Below are 26156 nucleotides of genomic sequence, written 5' to 3'. Positions count from 1 at the left end.
TGAGTTCATTATAAAATTCAATTTGTTAAATTAGGTTACAGTGTAGGATACAGGGAATCAGGGAATCCACCAATTTCTCAATCATTGGTTCTGGATGGTGTTGCAGTCCCATTCCACTATGGAAGATTTGAAAGTTCCATGGAAAGTTACTGATGATACTCACTCCACTTTAGAAAAGCCAAAGATGTTTGAGCATATCATCAGAGGATGGTGGAAGCAAAAGTGATAGACATCCTTTCTCAGGAAAAAGCAATGTCCAGCATGTGACAACGTTTATTCTTTAGACTTTGAAAGCAACACCCTCAGTGAGGGCATCATGGACTGGTTGTATCTATTGTCTCTAGAAATTTGGTCTAAAAGTAGCAGTAAAGGACAGAGGAAAACCACTCAGACAATGGTTAGAAAACAAAATAAAGAAACAAGATGGCGTCATGGTCTCATTATTTCCCCAAGAGCATGTCTGCAACGATCACCCACTAGTACTCACTTCTCAAAGGTTTCAACGCTCTTCAATATTACTATACTAGGGATGCAACAAAAACCAAAGCAGCAGCAGTGGGCATGTTCTTACATATATTTTAAACTGTAGACTCTTCATCTATCATCTAGTCTTCTTAGAACAACTGAAGGATCCGCAGTTCGAGTCTAAGATTTGTTGGTTTCACCTCTATCACATTCTTTATTCTCTTTACTGTAAATAGAGGTTAGAATACAGAATACATCATTATCTTTCAAGTTCTCTTACTGCAAGCCATAATAAGTTGAGTAGTACAATAAATAGATTATTTATCTCCATTAAAAACATAATCTCTGTTTTGAGGTGGTATCAACTATTTATATTCATTGACTATGTCAGGAATAGAGAACTACCTATTGGTGTCCATGGAATCTTGTTTCCAGGACCCTGTTGCTGCACTTCCTTCAGTAACAGGGAATGACCTAAACAACACCTATTCATTCTTCTAACATCCCAGAGTATAAAATGCATGATCTGATTAAAGTTTTTGCTGGGCAACCAATGAGATTATTGAGCTTCCTAATAGAGCCTAGGTAAGGGGCTACATACAAGGATGTGGTTACTCCACCTCACCCAACAACAGGCTGTACTTGAAAAGCTTTTACCCAGCAGAGATGAGGCTTCCCTTTAGCTTCATAGATGGAATCTCTCTCAGCTTATATACTCTAGCTGCGTGCAATTAAGGAATAGTTGCCACAACATGTGATAAGAAATCTCTAGATATTTGATGAGAATCTTATTAGTAACCAAGCTTTGCTAGGAAAATTCCTTTGCACTGGGGTACAGTTAAACTTCTTAAGATGGCCATCCCTTGGGTTAGACATTAATTACTCCAAACTCTTATGAATAGAAAAGCTTCTTCAATGTTGAAATACTTTATATAAAATAATACAGAATTTGCTTATATCCAGTAATCATTCTCCTATATACTTCATTAGTTCAATCATCTCAAAGTTTCTTATAATACATAATATAATTTAAATGTTAAACTGGTGTTCTATATTTTTTCTTGTTCATTCTTCTTTTATATAATATACTCAAAACTGCATCCTCTGTTCCTTTGATGATAAATGAACTTATTTAGGGATTGTGACCAACTTAAACTTATGTTCTCATTAATTGTGAATTTTGTACATGTTTTAATATATTTGTTATTTTTCTTCAAGTCTTCCCAGATCTACCATTTTATCTCTACCCTAATAATTCTGTGCCTTTTGCCTTTACATTCAAGACCAGTTTGTTCTTCCTGAATATTTCTTATTGTGTGTCTTTCCACTAAAGGATGAACAACTTATTAGTAGCTATCCTCTTCAAGAAAATTGACCTTCCTTATCACAGCAGCCAACCATTGTCAATATCTCTTCTTGTATGTATGGGCATTCATGGTAACCTCTTCTCTGTATGCCAGGATTCAATCTGGCTTGGGTTTTCACAGGTCTTATGAATCATGACCTATCTGTGAGTTGCTATTTGTAGCTGCCTTGCTGTACTCAGAAGACACTGTTTCCTTGTAGTAATCTTTTGTTACTTCGTTGTAAAAATCTCTCCATCCACTTTTGTAAATAATCTGTGAGCCTTCGGAAGAGATGATGTGGTATATATTTTCTCTTTATGGCTGAGCATTATGTAAGATGAATTCTCTATCTTTGCTTATTTTATTGACAAGACAAATGTTCTCATGTGTTCAGTATAGGTACACCATATAAAAATATGTTGATCTTCAGTTGCTTCAATTTGTGGAGATATAGTATGTAGATTTAGAAGCCAAAGTTTGATTTTACATTCTTTCAGTTAAATATTCATTAATTTATATTTATAACATACTTTTATATTAGTATTTCACTAATTTAATTTTCATATTTCTTATATATTAACACTTTCATCTTTTCTTATTTCCACCTAAGGAAAATATTTCTCAAATGATTTCATTAATTCAATTCTATTTGTGTATTGTAAAATATTTGACTATTTTTTTCTCTCATGAGAAACTATTTGGAATGCGTAACATTATGAGATTTAAACACCTTTATTCTCAGAATTTCACACGGTGTTACTTTTTCTTCAACATTTATTGACATGCCTCAACTATTTAATATTCATTTAAAAATATTCTAATAAGGAAAACAATTAAATTTATTATAACATTATAAGGTACTGTCTGAATACAAGAAACATTGGGGAATACCATATACCTGAAGACACAATGACTGACACTATATAAAAAACAAAACTTTGCTGTGGAAATTTATGACATCTCTAAGTTAAAATCCATTACCTTACATTCTTTGGTTGAACAAAATTAGAAATCAGTAAACTTACTCCACAAATATAGAGAAAGAGTAATGAATGCCAAGGAGAATTAAATCATTCATTTTCATTTCATAAACTATATATGAGTGGGACAAAATGATCTATGTGGAAAATAACATAATCAAAATATATTTGAATCAGTAACCTTTGTATTTTTGGAATGTTCCAAAACTGTCAACAGAAAAATTGATTTATTCATTGAAACATAAGGTCAGAAAGTCTGAGAAACCCAGAATTATGTGTGCTATTAGCAAGAGAACAAAAAATCTGCTATTTAAAACTGTCTCCAATTTTATTTTATTATCTATGTGTATGTATTTGACTACATATATGTCTGTGCACCACATGGTGTCCACAGAAGTTAGAAGAAGACTTCAGATCCCCTGGAATGGGTATGACAGACAGTTGTGAGGTGCCATGTGTACTGTGGGAATCAAACTCATGTCCTCTGGCAGTGAAGCCAGTACTCATAACCACAGAACCATCTTTCCTCTTTTTTAATGTAAATTTGAGGTAGAAACAAATGTATTCAAGCAGAATAAAGCTGCAACTTGACGTTTAAAATACTAATATATAATGTAAAGTAACAGAGTCTGAATTAATACATCTTCTCTGTAGAGACTGAATGAACCTTGGCTAATAATTAACTACAAAGCAGGACTTTGAAGAGAAGAAAAGGCCTGTTTTAGTCTCAATGTAGTGACACTTCTTGTTTACTTACACATTGGTGTTTCAATAATAGAGGTGTTGTAAAACCGAAAAATATCGCCAGAAATCCTATCACTATTGCCATATCCATCATCCAGCTATTGTACAAGGAAAACAAGTGATCTGAAATAGAAACTAAGAAAATTTAACAATTAGAAAATTAGTGAGGATGCGCGCTAGACAAAGAGAAGTTAAATATCATTTAATATTATTTAACTAACTCTTAGTATGCCTTAGAGCTGAATGTAGAGATACAATGTGTAATCGACTGAAGCTGAGATAGTAGATTGAGTCCAGCCTCTGTTACATAATGTTACTCTGTAACAAAAAAGAAAGAGCAGGAAGGAAGGATGGAAGATAGGAACAGAGGGAGGGAGGAATGAAACAAGAAAAGGGAAGAGAAAGATAAAAAACAAAGAGAAAAATAAAAATAATTTAGCCTATAGAGACATTGTTTTGCTACTTCTAATAGGCTGATTCAACCATTTCTTACAACTTTATAAAATAGATATTTCATAGTCTTTTGTTATTATACTCTATGACTGACTTTGATTTGATGCTGTTATAGGATCAAAATTTGGGGAAATTTTGGAATATTTTGATAGTATGTTGTGTTTAAGAGATATGTTAATCTTTGCAGGCCGTACTGTAGTAACTCATAAGAACTGACCTACAAAAATATCCATACCTACTCTTTGGAAATTTAAAACATGTTGTCTTATATGGGAAAAAGTGTTTTCTGGTGTAATTAAAGCCATAAACCCTAAAATAAAAAGGGTTTTTATGATTATTTCATGGACCAAACCTAATAACATAAACTTTTAACAACAGAGATGTTTACTAGCTGGAATAAGAATGAATAAGACACAGAGTGATCAAAGACTAAAAAACACCATACAATTGTTGGCCAAGTCTTATGGGAATCATGTGATATAATTCAACCCCATCTCCATATAAAGTTAGCAAGAAAACAAAGCTCCACATAAACACAGTTGCAAGGAACTAAAATGGTCTAGCAATATAAACAAACTTGGGAATGCATAAACGAAGCTCTGACTAACAATATTATTGTATAATCTTCACAATTAGAAATTATACAAGGGAAGTACATTAGTTCTCCTAGGTATTCTGCAAAACTGCATGGTTAATCAAGTGAAACTCATTTAAGGATTTTGACCCACAGATTTATAAGAACAAATACATCTTGATTTAAGTCACTAAATTTAAGGTAATTTGCTGTGTTTATCAGAAAATATGTACCACGGAATGGACACAATGAATTCTAGTAGTATTTTTTCCCAAGCAAGAACATATGAATAGCCTGGCATTAGTTTCACATTTACTTTTAAGACAGCCTTGTGAGCTACAAAAGGACATTTATAACTGGTGAAATGATTTCTGAAGAAAATGAAAAGTTCATTACAAAGTAGTCATAAAACCTGGAATCTTTGACTGAAGGGGATAATGAAGAAAGCCAAAAAGCAATAGGGATCATAAACAACAGAAAAGTTTTGGTCAAACAGAGTAACCAATTCTTAAACTAAAAAGAGAGAGATTATCTGGAATTATTCAGACAGAGGAATAAAAATAAAATAAAGAAAGAGAACTTCAGAAAAATTTTCTTATGAACATTGGTATAAAACATACTAAATAAAATACTCCAAAACCAAATTCCAGAACACATAAAAACATCTACCACTATGATCAGTTTTTAAAGTTCATCCCAGAAATGCAGGGATGCATCAATATACAAAAATTCATCAATGTAATCCAACATGTAAGCAAGTGAAGTAAAAACACACCTGATCATCTCATTAGAGCTGAAAAAGGTTTTTGACAAAATCCAGCACTTCTTTATAATATAAGTCTTGGAGAGATCAGAGATAAAAGGCAAATACCTAAACACAACATAGGTGGTATACAAGCCTATAGCCAACATCAAACTAAATGGAGAAAAGTTTAAAGCAATTCCACTAAAATTAGGGAAAAGACAGGCTGCTGGTTCTTTCAGTATCTTCTCAATATAGTACTTGAAGTTCTAAGCAGAACAATAAGACAACTAAATGATATCAAAAGGATAGAAATTGGAAAAGAGCAAATAAAAGTATTGCTATTTGCAGGTAATATGATAGCATACATAAAAGGCCCTCAAAATTCTAAAAGAGAATTCCTACAGATGATGAGCACCTTTAGTAAAGTGGCTGGATACAAAATTAGCTTAAAAAATCAGTAGCCCTCCTTTCTACAAATGATAAACTGGCTAAGAAAGAAATTAGGAAAACAAGACCCTTCAAAACAGCTACAGCAAATATAAAATGTCTTGGTATAATTCTAACTGAGCAAGTGAGAGAACTGTATGACAATAACTTCAAGTTTCTGAAGAAAGAAACTGAAGAAGATATCAGAAAATAGAAAGATCTTGCATGCTCATGGATCAGTAGGATTAATGTAGCAAAACTGTCCATCTTACTAAGAACAATCGACAGATTAAACACAAATCTCACCAAAATTCCAAGGCAATTCTTTTACAAACCATGAAATGGCAATTCAAAATTTCAAATGGAAAAATAAAAAACCTCAAGAATAGCTAAAACAATATTGTACAATAAAATAACTTCTGGAGGCATTGCCATTCCTGATTTCAAGTTGTACTACATAGCAATAATATTTTTGTTTTTGTTTTTGTTTTTTTTACTTTATTAATTTATTCTTGTTACATATCAATGGTTGTTCCATCCCTTGTATCCTCCCATTCTTCCCTCCCTCCCATTTTCCCCTTATTCCCCTCCCCAATGACTGTTCCCGGGGGGGATTACCTCCCCCTGTATATGTTCATAGGGTATCAAGTCTCTTCTTGGTAACCTGCTGTCCTTCCTCTGAGTGCCACCAGGTCTCCCCCTCCAGGGAACATGGTCAAAGTTGAGGCACCAAAGTAGAAGTATCCAGAGGGTCCCAGAAGCCTACAAGTAGAACATTATGATAGGCAGATTTGGGCCCAGGGGTCCCGCTCAAACTAAGGCACCAGCCAAGGACAATACAGGCGGTAAACCTTAAACCCCTACCCAGATCTAGACAATGGACAGAACACTCTCCACAGTAGAGTGGAGAGTGGGATATTGCATAGCAATAATATTTTAAGAAAAGACATTGTATTGGAATCATAACAGACAGGCTGATCAATGGCATTGAATTGAAGGGCCAGTTAGTAGACCTATCTTTCTAAGGACAGTTGATTTTTGACAAAAAGACAAAACCATGCAGTGGCAAAAATAAGCATCTTCAACAAATGCTGCTGATGTAACTGTATGTGTGCAAATAGATCCATGTCTAGCTCCCTGCACAAAACCCAAGTCTAAGTGGATCAAAGACCCTCAACATAAAACTGGATATGTAAACCTGAAAGAAAAGAAAGTGGGGACTTGCTTTGAATGAGTTGGCACAGGAGACTACTTCCTCCACAGAGCACCAGTAGCTCAGGCACTAAGATCAACAATTAATAAATGCAACCAACCTCATGAAACTGAAAGCGAAAGGATACCTTCAAAAGAACAAAACAACAGCCTACAGAATTAAAAAAGATCTTCACCAACCCAATATCTGAGAAAGTGATAATATCCAAAATGTACTAAGAACTCTAGAAACTAGACAACAACAAACTAAATAACCTAGTTTAAATAATGTAGTATAAATCTAACAGAATTCTTGATAGAGAAATCTCAAATAGCCATGCAGGACTTAAGGGAATGTTTAACATCCTCAACCACCAGGAAAATGCAAATAAAAATGACTCTGAGGTTTCATCTTACAACTGTCAGAATGGCTAAGACAAAAAACTCAAGCAACAGCTTATGCAGGATGTAGAGCAAGAGGAACAATTCCCCATTTCTAGTGTGAATGAAAACTTGTAAGGCCACTATGGAACTCAATGTGGTGGTTTCCCAGAAAATTGGGAACTGTGCTACCTCAAGACCCAGCAATACCAATCCTGTACATACACTCATGTTAGTGTTATTATGTCCATCACAAACTCAACTCCAAAACAGGTATCATATTTCACATTTAATATATCCACGGAAGCACTTCAAAGTTTGAAAAGCCTCATGAAATTTCATATAATCAAAATATTATTGGATTAAATATATTTTCTCTGTAGACATTAAAATACAACTCGTAAAATCATCTATATTTCAATAAATATATTGACCATTAAATGATGAAAAATATTCAAAGTAAATGAGGGTTGATTCAACGGTATTTTCTGAATCTCTTTTTACTCATAGCGTAAGCAGAAGAATCTCATCACGAACACAGCTAAAAACACTGGCAGCTCTAGTTGTTGCTTCCCACAGCACTCTGTTAGAATATGATATTTTGAGTTTACCCCAAACCACAGACTTTAATAGTGATGGTGAAAGTTTTACATAAATAAAAAAACACCACAGAGAGATAAACATCCAGGAAAGCAAGAGAATGAAAGATATGCTGTCACCATTAACACCATTTACCTCTGTTCCGTAATTGCAGATACCGATTGACGATTATTCCAGAGAAAACTAAGAAGCACAGAAATTGGATGGCTGGTATGATTAATTTAGAGAAACATGATCTGCATACAGATTTACATCCTAGGAAAGAGAAAGATAGAGTTAACAAAATGAGCTTAGCAGTATGAGGCAGCATCCTAAAGAAAATAATATGAAAAGGTGACCGTTATGATTCCACTCCTACTCATATCTTAAGTAGAATGGAAGCATCAGGCTTAATTTGCGACTAGGACATCTCAGTTGGATTTCTAAGACTAACAGAACTAAGAGAACTTTCCTTTCTGACCCTAACAACCTAACAGAGCACAAAATCAGTGCCTGGAGAGACTGGAGACACCTCAGGCCATAGGAGTTCTCTTCAGATTCAATCTTGGCCAAGAGTATCTATGAGAAAAACAGTTGCTGAAGTAAGGGAACTGAGTTGGATCCATGAATTCAGAAAATAAAAGTGGTTGGCTCCTTCAACACTGCATGAAACACACTCTACCCTGCTAAGGAAGGGTCATCTACTAAGACCTGCTCAGGGGCTCACTTCTTGGGCTGAAAAGGCACTACACAAGTGTTTCTCCATAGATTACCAAATATATAAACATAGACTAGTTAATTGTCATATCACCTTCTAGAAAAGGATGAATGAGATTTTTTGAAGTAACTAGAAATATATTTCAGACAAGACAGCACAGTTTTGAGTTTAGTGTCTGAAAGACAGGGAATCATATCATGTGTATGTGTGTGTGTGTGTGTGTGTGTGTGTGTGTGTGTGTGTGTGTGTGTGTGTCTGTGTGTGTGTGTGCTCAGAATCGAATCATCACTGAATATGTTATATCTACCATGGAATAGATTATTTCAATTAGAAAGTGTCCTCAGCAGTCTAGATGATTACGTGAAGAAACTTGAAACCAAGGAGTGAATGTTATAACAGATTAATATGTCATGAAATTTGGAGCCAAATCTGTAGGCCAATCTTGGCTGTGTCATTTATAACCTGTGTAATATAATATGCCCTCACGCCTTATAAGATGACAGTAACAGAATTACCTTTCAATAATTTTTTAGATGAACTCCATAAAATTATTATCACTATTCTTGGCATAAGAAAAGTCTCATCAATGTGTTTTATGCATTAGGAGGTTATGTATTAAGTAAACTAATAGAACGAATGGATTGTAACTACTCCTTTGAGTCACATGATCATTAATCAGTGGTAAATTGCAGCCTTCTTCCATCACTTTGAACTCAGGCTTCTTAGTGAATGATCTAGTCACTATCCTCTACCTTACTGTTTACTCAGCCTCTGCGTTAGTAAATAAAAATTTTGTTTGGTCGTTGAGGTTAGAAAAAGCTGTTATTTTTGTTTAATTTTATGTTTGTAGATGTTTTGCCCATGTGTATGCCTGTGCATCAGTTGTATGCATGGTGCTTATAGAGGTGAGAAAAGGGTATTGGATCCCCAGAAACTGAAATTAAAGACAGTTGTGAGTCACCATGTAGGTGCTGGGTATGGAATCCAGGTTCTCTAGAAGAACAGACAGTGTTCTTAACCATTGAGTCATCATCTCATCTCTAAAGGTTGTACTTATAAATTACTACTGTTCTTTTTGCTCCTGGATCCCTGTATAATTACAATAAGATATATACATTTAGTTTACCCATAGCAGGAGAGAGAAGGATTTTGTTCTAATGGAGTTATTGATTTCTATAAGTACCTTTTTTGCATTAATTTGTTCAGGATTATTACTGAAGGAACTGCAATATAAAAATAATTGAGTGGGTAAAGAGATGGCTCAGTAGGTAAGTATTTTCTGTGCAAGCATGAGGACCTGAGTTCAAATACCAGTACCTCCATTAAAAAAATTAAAGCTGGTTGTGTTTGCATATGCACCTATAACTCTAAAACTATGTGGCAGAAAAAAAGTAGATCCTTTTTGCTTTATTGCTGACAGCCTAGCTCTGGGTTCAGTGAGACATGTTCTCTTCAAGAATAAAATTGAGAGTGATAGAGTAAAAAAATCAAAGTTAATGGCCTGTGAGAGCTGAAGTACAAGTCTAAGCACTTGGGCAAACATGCATCCACACACTCAGACTACAAAACTGTATTTGTTGTAAATTTGTGATCACATTAAATCTACCCTAGAGAAAGACTAATATGTGTTAACCACTCAGCAGTTTGAGGTGACAGAGTGACTCTATGTTACTATGATGGAAATGATTACTTCTTAAAAGAAGAAAGATTTATTTTAATATACGGTTTTTCAATTGGTGCTCATTTTAGATTTAAGTGTGTTCTGTTTAAGGGATATAGAATTCAACTTTGGATGGGAAAAAGGAAGTAATCATGGTGACCTTCATCCCTAAAACCAAAAGTGCCTTGGGATCTCAGAGTCAAGTGGTATAAAATTCAGTAATTGTAAATTAAGAAACAAGCTGTGTATGGATGTGAGAATAAATGTATTTTAGATTTAACTAAAAACTCTAATTGTGACTTAGGCATAAAGGTAAGAAACAATCCATGCAAGATTATATCAGTCTTGGATCAGTTACCTTTTTTCATAGAAAAAAAATTTAAAAGGTCAATCAAATATAAAATAATAGATATTCCAAGAAAAATGAAAATTAAACATGTCATGTCCTTCTCATAAAATAGGTCACCTGAAAAAGAGAAGAGAACATCTTTAAAATACACATGGCAAAGAGCCCCACCAGCCCAGGGTAAGAGGCTGACATGAGAGCCGGTTTCCCCTTTAAGTTTGGCAGCAATCCTATCCTTATGCCTCTTTCTCTTCCTTCCTGTCTTCCTCCCACTCCATCTATATCCCACCATCCCTTCCTTTCTTCCCTTTTCTCTCTCTCTCTCTCTTCTCCATTCTTCCTTTCTTTTGTCATTTGTTTCCTCCTTCCTATTTCCCTCCTTCCCAAACTTCCTCCCTTCTTCCTTCCTTCATTTTCTTTATTCTTCCTTCTTCTTTCTTCCTTCCTCCCTTCCTATATTGCTCACTTTCTGTATCGGGCTCAATACTACACACTGGCAGACCTGATTTGTGGGCAACTACAAAGAGATTCAGAACATTAAGTGCATCTTGGAGATAGAATTCCCTCCTCCAACTTCTCCCAGATCAATACCCCTCTACACCATACTCAATTTTGTGTCGCTGCCCCCTCTGCCCTTTTTTAAAAATAAATCCTCCAAGTCCTATTGTACTGCTTATGTACTCCTGGACATGTAAACTTCCTCTGGAGCATTGGTGGCCTATCAAGAGTAACATCCTTAAAAATATAACTGTCCCCTCTCAGCAGCTATCTACTACTGAGTTTCTCAGGTAGGGTAATCTAACCCTCCCTTTGCTTTGTGTGTGTGTGTGTGTGTGTGTGTGTGTGTGTGTCTTGAGCTTGTGTTTGTCTTGCACATGCAGTCACAGCCACTATGAGCTCAGATGGCAACTGAAATTTGTATAGCAAGGTTTCCATTCACGATGCTGATCATCTTTATTTCTAAGTATGCTCACTCCCGAATGTTCCCTCTATCTGCTGAAAATTCATCTTTTTTGATTCGTTTCTAAGATCTTAGAATTATTTTTTTCCTTATTCAAAATTTTTGTTTCATCACATCTTTAGCATATCAGCATATCCCTTCATCTCTACTTTAAAAGTACTTGTAGTATCTTACTTTCTATTTGAGGCATTTCTTATTTTGTAACCCAAGTTTAACTCAAACTCTCACTTTCTGCCTCAGTCTTTCAAGTGCCATCCTGCCTAACTTCTGATTTCTATTCATTACTATGAACTTTTCTGATATTACAGAAACAATTTCTATAGAGGCCTATTTAGTCACAGCAACAGTTATTTTATTCAGTTACTCTCCTAATCCTCCAACGTAGTACAGAATTTTTAAACATTTGGTTAATAAAGAATATATTGCATGAGGTGGTGTTTAATGGTGTAATCATTCCTCTTCACCTAACACAGTTTTTTAATATGCAAAACTTAATTTTTGAATATGGGTGTTAGCTAAGGATAGCTTTCTTACATAATCCAACCTTTTCCTGATTTTTTTTAATTCATCCATCATGTCTTAGAGGAGTAAACAATGAACAAGTAATCACTCAATCTGCATTTTACATATACATTTTCCTTACTGCTGTTTTTACTGACTGAACTCTTTTTTGATATATATTGCACTGTCATAACCATGTGAATGTTGAATTGTAGGAATTTAAAAATGCCAGTTATATCACATATTTCTACCATGTGGCAGTAATCAATATATCCTAATGACATGATTCATAAAATACTCATATAATATGGTTATATGTTTTTCTAAGATGAGAATATGGTTTAAAATGATCAATATCATCTTTCATGTTGCTGACCTAGCATGTTTTTAACCTTATATATAAATATAATTAGGTCTAATGAGATAATATTATATGTCTCTAAAGCTCTAAGAGATGCATAATTACAAATTTACACTGTTCAGTTTTCTTCTAATATCCTACACTTATCGTTTGTCTAACTAAAACCAGTATCAATGATAAAGAGAAAAATCAAAGGATGTACTTCAAAGCATTAAGTCCTTTAACACTAATTAGTTCACCACTTTATTCTTGTACTTTCAAGTTGGCCATTAAGCCCTCCTGACTGGGTACTCACTTGTTATGATGAGATTTGTTTGCTTTTCTTCACCTGTTTGAGGGTTAAAAACACAGCATGTGATATTTTCCTGTGTTTTCTGGTTCCTGAGGAGAAGAGTCATCTTCATGTAGAAATATCTATCTTCATCCTGTGAGTATGATATTGAAGAATATGGAACTACATTCCAATTGCTGTCTCTCCACTCCATTTGGGGCCGTGGGAACCACCCTTCTGAAGAGCACTCCACAATGAAACCATCATATCCAGGACTCTGAACATGGATTTGCGTTTTCAATGCAAATGCTGATGGAAACAACAGGGAGATAAATATATCATGATTATATAGGGAGCTTGAGTTGACAGGAATGAGTCCAATAGCACACATGAATTGACTTCCATATTTGGTTTTCAAGTTAAACAGATTAATTGCTATGTGTTGTCTAGTCTCTACCTAGTTTATTTTTTAGTTAGATGTGTGACTTTTACTGATTATTTGGATATTTAAAAATGTGAAATATAAAAATTTCCATAACAAACCACCAAGATAATATCCATGAATTTCAGTTTACTGGGCACAAGGACACAGGTATTCTATGTTCCATAAGCTACTAACCCACCACTCTGAGATTTATGAAAGCCACATCATGGAAGCCACTATCATTAAATGAGCACTGGTAAGGTCCATCGTCTGAAATGCTAATATTATGGATTGTGAGGGCTACTTTGCCCTTCCCAATGTCCTCTTTCATAAACTCTGTGTGATTTACATATTCAGGAGCAGCTTCTCCATTCATTCCATGACCACCTCTGTATTGATAAACAAGCTTGGAGTTGTCACCCCTGAACCAGCACACCTCCATGTACTCCACACTGTGTGGTGGGGACATTTGGCAGCTGAGCTCAGCCTGGCCTCCTACTCTAGCCACCAAGTGTCCAGTGGGAGTAGTTACCATCAGTTTCTCTGTGGAAAAAAATTGGAAATCAAAACACATCTTAAATGAATGAGATTTTGATGTCATACCCTGCTAAGAAGAAGATATCAAATCATACCCATAAAGCATAGCTGGTATAAATATTTAACTCTTATCATATTCCTTTTTATCTTTCAATATTTTTGAAAGCCAACAGTAGCTTATTCTTATTAGAATAGATTGTAGTGAGGTTGGAAGCCCCAACAATCTGTCTTGCTACTTAAGAATTGTATGAAAGAATCTGTCTGGTGTAAGTATTTTGTAATTCTGGAATCTATAGAGGCTGTTTATCAGTTATTGTGACAAAATACCTAAGAAAAGTAATCTTAATGCAAAAAATACTATTTTGACTTATTCTGGCAGATGCTTCATATCATTGCAGATCAAGTAAACTGCCTCACATCCCTCTTGAGATAGAATGTCAACTTGTGAAGCCCAGTTTCTCATTACCAGGAAGCATGAAGGCTACAAAGGACAATGAAAAGTTCTTTCCAAAGCATTCTCTCAATTGTCTAATTTCTCCAACTATGAACTACTTCCTCCTTCACTGCTGGAATCCTGATGACAAAGAGTAGAATTATCCCAAGGAACTATGTCTAAAGAACTCTAAATTCCTTGTCCCTACTAACCTTTTTTCTCTTCTACCTTTGGTTGGTAGCTTGGAAGGGAGGAAGAGGCGTTAAGGAACCCCAAATAAAGTAGGTTTAAAAAATAAAAGCATACATAACTCTAGTCCTTTTTTTATTGATGAGTGGTTGGCTTGAGCATGCTATCCATGGCAGTCTGGGTAGCTTGTGGAGGTCAGGATGAGCAAAATAAACTCTATTTTCCAATTATTGGAGAGACATACTCTGATAATTGATGATTGCCTCTGATCACATAAGTGTAGACAAAGAGCTGGTTAGTTATTTTTGTAGCTTCTCTTAAAGTTAAAAGCTTACCCTTTATTTACTGAGGTGGCATCCAGTTTGCTTTAAAGCTTTTAATTAATTTTATTTTTTTTGAAATAGGGAATTCAAAACAGAGGCATTCAAAAACAACTGTGTATACAGAAAGAATTGGAAAGCGAATGCAAATACAAAGGGAAAGAAACAAACTCTGAAGACGACCAAGGAAGACACCTTAATCTTATTTCTGGTAAAAAAAAAAAAAAGACAGACTATAAGTAACAAACTTCAAACTTCAAAACCATTGAATGAAAACAGTTTATAAGCAAATCCCAGAGAAGGAAGAAACTATGTTTTCTAGAGTCATCATATTGTTGGATTTAAATGTGTAGTCTTCAAAAACAAAAATATCTACATAGATGAAGAAACATGCAAGCACAACTAAAGCAAATGAAAAGAAATAGTCTGCCTGAAAGTGATTCCATAGCTGTTCTACCAGACAGTCTTCAAAGCAGCAATCTTAGTATGCTCCTATGACTAAAAGGTGACCTTAAAGATTAAAAAATATATAAGCAAGCTAAAATATAAGTAAAGAGATTCAAATTCAAGAAAAAATACTTAAAAGAAATTCAGGTACTGAAGGCCACATCTACACCAAGACCTTCTCTTATTCCTTCACCTAAGTGGGCAATGAAACATGATCTAACAGTGTATATTAATGTGTTAAAGTGCTAATGTAGACACTTACTTGAGAGATTTGGAAGCCAGCTTGGGATCCGCAAAACTATGAACATTGTTGTGGTTAATATTGTCAGTGTGGCCTAATAATGTTTATTTTAAAGCCTATAATTATTATTATGGTAGCATTTTCTAACCTGCTACCAATCAATTAAGACAGAGATACCTGTTATATTTTAAAGTAGCCTTAATTAACCTGGGGATGGCAGATATTAATCCCCTACACTACACCCCATATTTGGGCAGGTATCCCAGACCTGCCCCAACTCCAAGCCATATACTTCTAATAATTTCTGTCTATCTACCTCCCATCAATAATCTCTAATATTTCCTAATTATCATCATCTGGACCAAATCTCATCCATGCAGGCCATGTGTTTCTGCACTGCTTTACCCATAGCATCAGCATTCTTCCTTCCTGCTCTTCCCTCTTGTCTCTTCTTGCCAAGATTCTCTCTGTTTCCCAAAGCCCGGGAAACTTAGTCAGGGCTATCCCATTTACCCTGCCCAGGTGTCTTGGCCATTATTGGTCAAACAGGAACAAGGTTCTTAGGCAATGTTATATAGCAGTCTTGAGACAGAGACAGCAAGCAGTAGTTAGTATCAAAATGCAGCAAACCAACCTTCAATATATCATGGTATATGCATGTAATTGATGAACAATACTTTCACTGTTTTGAAAAAACCTGGCCTCTATAGGAGCAATTAATAAAATTAGGCTTATTTACTATCACATTTTTCTTCCCTAAAGTTTATTTAGTTTGATGAAGCCAATTTCCTTCTCTCCAACCAGTGTGAACATGTCTTTCAAGACAGGGATATCAATCACAAAGTCTCTTCTGTTTTTGTTTGTCTAAGATGATGTCTATATTTACTTTACATTTGAAAGTTAATTAATATATTGATAAATAATTGTAAAGTAGGGTGGGTTTTCACCTGCATGCTTTAAATATTTTACTGCATCTATTTCTTGATTGTACAGTTTGTGTAAAATTGGAGGTAACTTTACCATTTAGGGGGCTGAGTGGACAGATTTCCCTTTCCTCTCATGACTGTTAGTATTTTAAATTCTATCTTCTGTATTCAATGTACTTTGAATACTATAAGTAAAGATACATTTTTTTCTCTTCTTTGTGTGTCTTTCCATGTTGCTTGTTTTCTGAGGTTCCTGGATCTGTAGGGAATTTGCAATGCACATACTACTCTTCCTTTTTGCCTTTACTCTTCCTATTTTACCACTGTCTGCACATTGCACCTTTATAGTTATCCCAGAGTTCCTGGATTTTCTCTGCAAACATTTAGTTTGTTTTTCTCCTTATACATTTCTGTGACTAATGCTCAAGATCACGTGTTCTTGCCCAAGCTTTGCCCACTCAGTCCACTCATAACCTTACAAGAGAAGCGTTCTTTATTTCTGCTTTAGTGGTTTATTTATTTAGTATTTTATAGTGTTCTATTTGGTATTCCTTTCCTTGCTTTATCAAGATTTCTAGTACTCAATATATTATACCTTTGTTTTTTACATGTTATCCATATTTACCACTAGATCATTTATAATATTAATTATGGTCATATTAATTTTTGATCTGACAATTCCATAATAAGTATATGGATTTACTTGCTCTATTCCTGTAGACTTTGGTTTTTTTTTTTTAGTGTGTTATGAAAAATTTTGTTAGGCATCAAATATACTGCTATTAATCTATCTTGATGGTATGTTTTAACAATGTGGACTAAAGGTGTGTCGGAGAGAGAGAGAGAGAGAGAGAGAGAGAGAGAGAGAGAGAGAGAGAGAAGTATTTTGCAGCTTTATGATTTGGATTCAGACTTTAGTAAGGCTTCTAATATCTTTGTTTCCTAATAAAGATGGGATGAAAAGAGGTGTCTTGGGTTCCAATATTAACAGTCTCTTCTGTCAGTTTACTCAGGCCATGAAACACAACAGGTTCCGGAAAATAGTTCATCTTAAAGGGAGAACCAATTAAGGAGAACCTATTTCAAATGGTTTCTTTCTCCATCTCTCTGTTCTCACTGTGAAAACCTGGTAAAATGCTGGAAATAAAAGACACTGTTCAGTACCTTCCAATGATGGGGTTTATACAGTTTTTGTAGTCCAAAGTGCTGTACAATGTGACTCTAGTCAGTCAGTGATTTAAGCTTATGTTTTCCTACTTCACCACTGATTTTCTCAGAGTTTTCTTCTCAGATATTTGCAACCTGGTAGATTTCTACTCCTTTTTGGCTCTCTGCCATGGGGGCCAGTGGTACACCTGTGATCTCGCTACTTTTTGAATCTAGGAAGAGTTGCTGAAATTCATCTCTCTGACTATTTTATTTACTATTGCAATGAAGTGATGCTGCTAACATCCTTCAGCACAAAACTGGGCATTAGAAGTCTGTCTTGCATCCTCTTCATAACCTCAATGGATGAGAAAAAAGTAAGTATTCTTACCTGTAGTCAATGATATCACTTTCAGAAAAATGAAGCACACATGATGCACAGAAAAATAAGCGAATGTGGGCTTCATTGTATCTGGAAAGGACAAAAGTACATAGAATACGATGTGATATACAAATTGTCTAGACACACAAAATTAATTCACAATTAAAAAAAAGAGAGACACTCTTAAGGTTCACTTAATAGTTAACTTCATAGTCCTGCTGCAACTTGTGGTACCAGAGTATTAGGGACCCCTTGGTGGCTTCTCTTCTTTGAGAACCAGAAGAAAGTGGAATGCGGGAAGGTGGATATTAGGGTGGGACTAGGGGGAAAGGCGGGAGGGGGCTGGGATCAGACTATAAAGTGATTAAATAAATTAAAAAATATAATATAAAGCAGAAAGACTCAAATGGTATATACTCACTTATATCTGCATACTAGCCCAAGGGGCATGTTCCATGAAAGCCTTCACTTACCAGGAAACTGGGACAGAGGGAAAGGCATCCCATTGAGACTCTGGATGAGAGAAGCATGGGAGAATGGCAAAGTAGAAGGATCCAGAGGGTTCTAGAAACCTACAAGTAGAACATTATGATAGGCAGATTTGGGCCCAGGGGTCCCGCTCAAACTAAGGCACCAGCCAAGGACAATACAGGCGGTAAACTTTAAACCCCTACCCAGATCTAGCCAATGGTCAGAACAGTCTCCACACTTAAGTGGAGAGTGGGATATGACTTTCTCACCTACTCTGGTGCCTCACCTTTGACCATGTCCCCTGGAGGGGGAGACCTGGTGGCACTCAGAGGAAGGACAACAGGTTACCAAGAAGAGACTTGATACCCTATGAGCATATACAGGGCAGGTAATCCCCCACAGGAACAGTCATAGGGGAGGGGAGTAAGGGGAAAATGGGAGAGAAGGAAGAATGGGAGGATACAAGGGATGGGATAACCATTGAGATGTAACAAGAATAAATTAATAAAGAAATTTAAAAATATAATATAATAATTATTAACACAGAAAAAAGAGTAAATCTTCTCATTATTGGAGAAAAATAAAAGAGACTGTCGTCACACATGGTTCTGATTAAAGCAGGACTCTCCAGTTCTTTTATCTCTCCAGTTACATTTCATAGTTCTTTAACCTTTTCCGCAAACTTTCTAAGTGAGCACATTCCCCAGGAGATTTTTTTTTTAAGCCAACAGTTGAAGAAAACACTTTAGGTAAATTAATGGATATAAGGAACAAAAGCATGGATGCCTAAACGTGAATGAAAATGTAAGAAAAATAATTTTAATCCATATAATCAAAAAATATTGAGATTAAACTGTGGGCTAACTAATGTCATTTGTTATCAATTGTATACGTTATTTCTAACCAGTGGAACAATGCATAAACCTGTTACTTGCTAAGATTTAATGATCACTTGTATTCTTTAAAATAGAAACATGTTGTGTGACTATGTTTTTGAGAATGAAAAACCAAAACAAAGCCTTACCAAAAAAAAATCTGGATGAATTGCACATTAATGACTCTTCAAACCCATGAGAGAAAAATATATTGGGAGCAATTTCTTAAATTGAAATGTGGTAACAATAGTGGCCATATGAAGAAACATTTGTTAAAAAAATATACTATTCTTGGAAAGACTCTCAAAGATACCACATATATTTACAGTAAGATCAATCACATGTACAACTTACAAGCAAAAATGAACACAAAACATTAGTTTTTGTCTTTTTTGTGACTATGCATATGTATACCTTAAATTTCAGGAGTAGAATCTTAGAAACTGAAGACACCTCTATTGGTGTGTGTAAAGTCTATAACAGTGATACTACAGTGTTTTCTTTAGGTTCCTCAGGACATGTACAACTTCTGAGAGTCCTTTCAAGGTGTAGCCCCTACATGGTTGGTAGAAGACACTCAAGTAGAAGGTAGCACGAACTATGCTTAATGGTTTCTTGTTTGTTTGTTTGTTTTAAAGAAAAGGGCACAAAGTTGAGTAGAGACAAGAAAGGAGCTGGATCCTGGAGCAGTTCAGGGAAGGAAGTAAAAATGATTATTGTGTAAAATTCTCAGAGAACTAGTAAATAAAAGGTAAGAGCAGGAAAATGTGGACATTGTTGAATCTCAGGGCACAAATGGACCCAATCAGCCATCTTCAAAGTGAAATATGAAAACATATTATTTCTTTTGAAGGAATTCACTGCCTCTCATATTTCTAAATCTCAACATATAATCACTCTGTAATAAAAAGTCAAGTTGTAAAACTCTACATCTAGATTTACAGAAGCAGGAAATACTCTTGTCTGTATCCATCATCCACACTCAGATCACTTACTTGAGATTCAGAATTCAGAGAGAAATTTTTCTGTTGCTTCAACAATTCTCAGTGCCTTCGGATTGCTCAGAAAATCTTCACTATTAGTCACCAACACCTTCTTTAGATCTGAGTTGGTACTCTCTCATAGCTTCACCTGGTTTCCTCCAATTTGCTATCTTTTTCTTTGTCAGTCTCAAATCAGTATCCTTCAGAAAAAGCAGGAAGGCTGCTTTTGGTTGAGCAGAAAAGCCCATGAGCTCATTCTCACCGGCAGTGCACATTGCATCACTCAGGAGCTCTCTGCTGTTTTCAGAAGGCCTGTTCCAACATGATAGGCTTAGCTCATGGTGATATCGGAGACAAGGCATCTTTCTTCATACAGTTTCACTATTCCTTAAAAGCATGCAAATTCTGGGAATACCAAGGGGATTTCTTGCAGTGTTAACAATAACGTGCTCTCAAAATTACCATTATAAGTAACATTTATTTTTTTTTTCTCGCCCAGCCTCTGATTATTTTTAAACTTCTAGATATTCATTTTGTTCCCTTGCTAGAAAGCTCTACTATATCCAGTCACGGAGTGGTCACCAAAAAAGAAAAGCATGTGGAAAATGATTTTCAGTGTTTTTTTACTTATTGAGTTGATTGCGAATTTTTGAAATAAAAAACCTGGTCAAGATCTATACTGCCTCTCCTTTAAATAGTCCATAGAAAAATTTTGGTGATTATCTTGTATTAGAGGCCATAGACAACTTAGACCACAAAATGTAGGTAACAGTTATGGAAGACAAAACTGCATAATGCTTATTTGTTGATAATTCTCTATATTTAAAACACAAAAAAGAATTATCTACTTCATTCCTTAAGACTCTATCAGAATAGCAAGGTAGCACCATATAAGAGCTCTTTATTCTCTGACATCTCTTAGAATTTAGAAAACTAAATTACTCTTGGACAGGAATAGTGAGTGACATAAAGACCTAAAATGTTTCCTTTGTTCATTCACATAAATTTTAGAATTATTTAAAAATTTTACAAGTGTTAGGACTTTAAATAAAAGACAACTGACAATAAATCCATGATTATTTAATTTATATAAGTAACCTTTGCTTAATTTATAGACTATTGGGTTGTCATTGTGAGTTTCACATTCCAGAAATTGCACAATAAAACTTTATCTAATAGGTTTTTGAGGAGTTAGAATCTAAGATATAGAATTACTTGCAGGAACTTTACTGAGGTCATGTGCATAACTCAAACACTTTTGGTCAAGGGGAAGATGTATAGTTTGGTAGGAAGAATTCTAGTATTGAAATAAAGACTGGCCTTATAGGGAGATAGAAAAGCCCTGTAGAAAAGGATCTTTAAACAACCACAAAGAACCCTTATTGGTATATGACGCCCTTGTACCAGAGGAAGATGCATGAAGACATTTTCCCTTTGCTTAGTACAACTGTCAGAAATCTTTTCTGAGAAATTGTAGCTACTGTATTTTCCATTCACTTTGAGAAAAGTGTCTCAGTCCTGTAGACAAATCTGAGTGATCAATGGAGTATATGCTTTGTGACACCCAATGCACTGTTTATTTCACACACATACTATATAGAGTAGTTATCTTTAACTCTAGAGGTTATAGCTTCTAGAGGTGTCATAGCTTATCATATGTCCATAATTAATCCTTACTACCCCTCTTCCACCAGTTGGGTGAATTCTTCCAAGCAACATCTGTGTCTGTCACAGCACCTTTATGAGTATGTGTCGCTCAACTAAATTGATACCCTAGATCTTTATCTTAAAGTGCCTAAAACCCTCATCACCATAGTCTTCTTAATGTAGGGTTGATATCTTTTTATTTTTCTGTTATGATTTTGAAAAAAAAAGGAAAAGAAAAAAATCAAGCTTCTAGAGTTCATGGGTGAAGTTAATCACCCTGAATGAAAGCGAGTTACAGGGTACACATTCCTCAAAATAAATAAAATAATACTGTGTTTTAAAGTACATAAGTTATCAAGTATCATGAAAAGCCTCAGTGGACTAGCTGAGTGTCAAACTGATTAAAATCATTTACTAATTATCTGAAATTGTCAACTGTTGAAACTGTTGGCAAGATTAGGTTCTTATTCATGAAGCATCTATATTACAAAAGCAGTTTATACAGTATCAACAGCAGAATAACATTCAGTGAGTTTTTTGGAGACTGACTTGGTTTACCTACTACTGATTTTATACATAATAAAAGAAAATATGTGTAGTTTATAGGCATATTCTACCACCACTATTTATGGGAAGCACCCCAATTGAAGAAAAGCACAGATATGCTCATGGTTAAGGCAACACACAAAAATGCTTAAATAAGTCACTCTACCATACAACTAGACTTAACCTTTAAATTCTGCCACTGCTTACTCCAGAGTTCTGCTGAAGTCAAGTGAAAACTCCCAATCCAAATCCAGTGTTTAAGCAATACAAATAGACTGGTACATACATATTGCTCTGAAACAGGTAGCATCTTTAATTTGGGTATTCTATACCACTTTGTTAGAGTCAATAGCTATGGAGAAATTCTTCAATGAATTCATGTCATAAGAAATAAGCCTGTGCCACAAACAAATACAATTTGCTCTTTTTCCATTATGTAACATGATTTCTACCTCCTCCTATCATAAATACTACTTACTCTTGCAAACTTACTGACAACTTCCTCACTCGCAATTTGCTTGCTATGAGATATCAACAAATAAAATTCCTGATTCCAAAAACAATTAAGTAACAAAGACCATCACATCAACAAACTAATGAAAAAATACATAAAAATGTCTTTCAAACTTTAGAAAAATGAAAAAAAAAACCAAGAAACTGCCTGTGCTCTGTGGATTCTGTAGCTGTAAATGTTGTTCTATTTCCTCAGGTAAGAGGATGTGACAAGAGCTGTACCCAAGATTTACTAAAACATGACTTGGACTAAGCCCAGAATATTTCTATTCAACTATCCCTAGGTGTAGGCCTGGAACCTTCTAGTCTTCATACAACCTAATCTTCTGCATGACCAGATCTTGAAGGATTCAGCTTTCAGCCTCTGTCTGCTAATCTAGGCCCAGAGTGTTTTCTGTCTCCAAGACTTAATGCTGAGTAAGCTCACACATTCTAGTCTTTTTGAACTCTGAGTGGCAGGTTGAACTCAACATTCTGGGTCAAAACTCCTCTCCAAGCTGACTGATTAAAACTGGCTTCTCTCCTCATCTCACTGATTTGCTCTGCTTGGAAAAACCTGCCTCTGACCTCCATAAAATGAATTGAATGAACTCAACTGCATTTTACTGGACTGCATCAAAGTCATGAAACTGTACTGTACTCTTTAACTACTGTCTCCAGAAACTATCCTATATTTCCATACTACACCATATTCCCTTATATTATCTCTGTGATGTTCTTAAGTAGCTTATCTTTCCTGTCTGTTCTCATGTGAGTTGAGTATACCATCTTTGACTCATTGTGTCAGATCTTTCTTTTATTCATCACTTTGTCTCTCAAGTAGATGTCATTGTTTGGGATTAAAGGTGTGTAAAAAAAGGCATGTCTATATTCTAGACAGAGGGACTAAAAGTGTGTCATCTCTGAACTCCAACCAAAGAGATTAAAAGTGTTAATTCCAACTAAAAGATGAAAGTTGTATATTAAGGGCATGTCTGTATTCCAGATGGATCACACAGACTAGACATCTGGATGTGATGCATTTTCAGAGCAGTGACGTTACTGGTTTAAAATTCCTTCACACTTAGCTTTTTCCTCTCTGTTTCTCTCCTTCCCTCACTCTCTTGCTTGCTCTTCTCTCTCTTCCTATCTTTTTTCCTCTCTCTCTTTCTTGCTCTCTCCTTTAACTTCATAAGTCACATAGCAGTAAATCACTATGTGCTATCTTTAACTTAAACAGGGTTATTGTAAACTAAAGTAAATGCTTATGTATAACACCCAGAAACTACTCTGGATCTGTGAATTGTGTTTACATTTTCTTCCTAGCTTCATGCATATTCTTGATCATTAGAAAATTTGGTTAGAAGACATGTGAAATTGTTAAAATTTTTAAGTATCTGAAAAGAGACAAACTCATTCAGGAAAATAGTACAGAGTTTACAGTTACTCACCAATACTAGGACTCATCCTGCTACTACAACACAAACAGTGTAGGAATGATGAAAATATTAAAGATAATTGATGCTAGTGTAGCAGGTTAGGATTGTAACCTCAACACTTGCAATACTGAGGTAGGTAGACTGAGATTGTATGACTTCAAAGACACCATGGGCTAGTACATAGTGAGAGCTAGACCTCTATGATGTTATATATCACATCCCTGTTTCTTTTTATTTTTAGGAAGACATTATATATGGGTATATGTATTTGAGAGTATTAACTGGTTTTTAAATTCATTCTTTTTAATTTTGTATGTTTCTGTCATGTGGCTTGATCTTTTAAAGACCTATTCCCTCTCCAACTCCTTGCAGACCATCTCCATCACATCACTTTTACTTCTTAATTAAAATTAATTTCATTAATGCTTCTACTGTTTTAAATCTTGAAATTTAGTAGACAAGAGAAGGAGTTTCAATAATTAATATTTTTTCAAACTTTATAATATCACAAAGTTTGTCTTCTGCAAACATATGTTACCCATTTGAGATGTATTTGAGATATAATAATGGGCTAAATGGTAATAGAATGACTTGTCCTCAGTTGTTTGAACTGAAAACCATCTAGTTCAAATAAGAATTAGTGTACTGTTTCAATGTTATGTAGTAGAATTATGTGGAAAACAGAATAAGAGGATAACAAATTTGATTGGTAAACCACTGTGCTTCTGCTTTTAGTGGGATTCAGAGAATTGGTTCCAATAACAGACATTGGAGATCCCCTTGTGGCTGAAATAAAGGATCTTACCACCTCTGCTGTCCTGTGTTGCAAGTGACAACAATGAATCTCCTTGACACAGTTCCAGTTGGCAACCTCAGTCAGCCAAGGGGAAAATCTGACTCATACAGAAAGATGCTTGATATTAATTCTTTATTACTTCCCTTATTAATTCACCCAGTGAGTGCAAGGATAATGACTGGGTTGCTTCTGTTGGTAGTTGTAATTCAGTATTTATTGTAAACAAATAGACCAGCACACACATTGTACTAGTATTTGATTGGATGTTTTTCAACAATGGCACAGCAGCATGTCAACACAATACTTCTCAACCCACCTTGACTACATTAAATGTATAAAGGCTATACCAGCACTCTCATTTTGCTTTTGCTTAATTTAACATCTCAATGTGAGGCAGCTTTCAGAAGAAAGAAGAGAGAAAGCCAAGACCCATTATACCATTCTTGGGCTATGAAGCAAGTGATCTTAAATAAGAAATAATTTCCTTGTATTGACCATAATTCTCACAACAATTTACTCTTGTGTTTGAGAATAAAAACTTGCCTGAAATACAGAGTCTCTATTAGAAGTGATCTATATTTTTTAACAGATATCACAAGGGTTATGGGTTGAAGAATCACACATTAAATTAGTCTGTTTCTTGGCTTACTAGTTCTATAGCCCCTACCACTTTCTCTGGAAAAGTGTATTTGAACAATAAAGCTATGGCTTTTAGCTTTGGGAATTATTTAGGGGATGTTAAAAATGTGTGGCTTCAATGAATGTAGGTTTTAGTCTGTTTTTGATCTAGCTACACTGGTCACTTACATGTATCTTAAACATAAAGTATGTTATCAATCTGTTAAAACTCAGAAAATTATTCTATGAAAAAATTAAAAACTATATTACATATGCATAATTTTGTGTGCATGTGTGTATATATATGTGTGGGTGCCAATGTACATGTCACAGGTATTGGGTTAAGAGGACAAATTTGAGAGTCTGTTATTTCCTTGTATCATGTGGATGTTAGGGACTGAACTCAGCTGGTCAGATTTGGTAACAAATAACTTTACCGGATGAATCTTTTGTTTGCTTTCAGAACAGTTTCCAAAATATTTCAATTTTCACGGTTTGTATTTGTATTTGTCTATGACTATTTGTATGGGATGTCACATGTT

General features: G+C 35.1%; 2 protein-coding genes and 2 long non-coding RNA genes across 5 annotated transcripts in view; all 4 read right to left on the bottom strand.

Annotated features, from left to right (window-relative positions):
• LOC311598964 (selection and upkeep of intraepithelial T-cells protein 2-like) overlaps positions 1–26156 on the bottom strand; it is a 332195-nt gene that overhangs the window by 195625 nt on the left and 110414 nt on the right. The window lies entirely within an intron of this gene.
• On the bottom strand, positions 343–8147 carry LOC311598970. The gene is made up of 3 exons (XR_014779727.1): positions 8041–8147; positions 3549–3670; positions 343–691 (listed from the first exon to the last, which is right to left on the bottom strand). It is a non-coding gene; the product is annotated as an uncharacterized lncRNA (long non-coding RNA).
• Positions 12692–13664, bottom strand: LOC311599074 (selection and upkeep of intraepithelial T-cells protein 7-like). The gene is made up of 2 exons (XM_084784738.1): positions 13322–13664; positions 12692–13011 (listed from the first exon to the last, which is right to left on the bottom strand). Exons 1-2 carry the CDS (start codon positions 13659–13661, stop codon positions 12701–12703), a joined length of 651 nt encoding a protein of 216 aa, XP_084640864.1. The 5' UTR covers positions 13662–13664; the 3' UTR covers positions 12692–12700.
• On the bottom strand, positions 14647–20350 carry LOC311598972. The gene is made up of 3 exons (XR_014779729.1): positions 20089–20350; positions 17757–17837; positions 14647–17356 (listed from the first exon to the last, which is right to left on the bottom strand). It is a non-coding gene; the product is annotated as an uncharacterized lncRNA (long non-coding RNA).

This window comes from Acomys minous (assembly GCF_964271855.1).
Source record: "Acomys minous genome assembly, chromosome: 6".
Classification (NCBI taxonomy): Eukaryota; Metazoa; Chordata; class Mammalia; order Rodentia; family Muridae; genus Acomys; species Acomys minous.
This window is presented reverse-complemented; position numbering and strand designations above follow the sequence as displayed.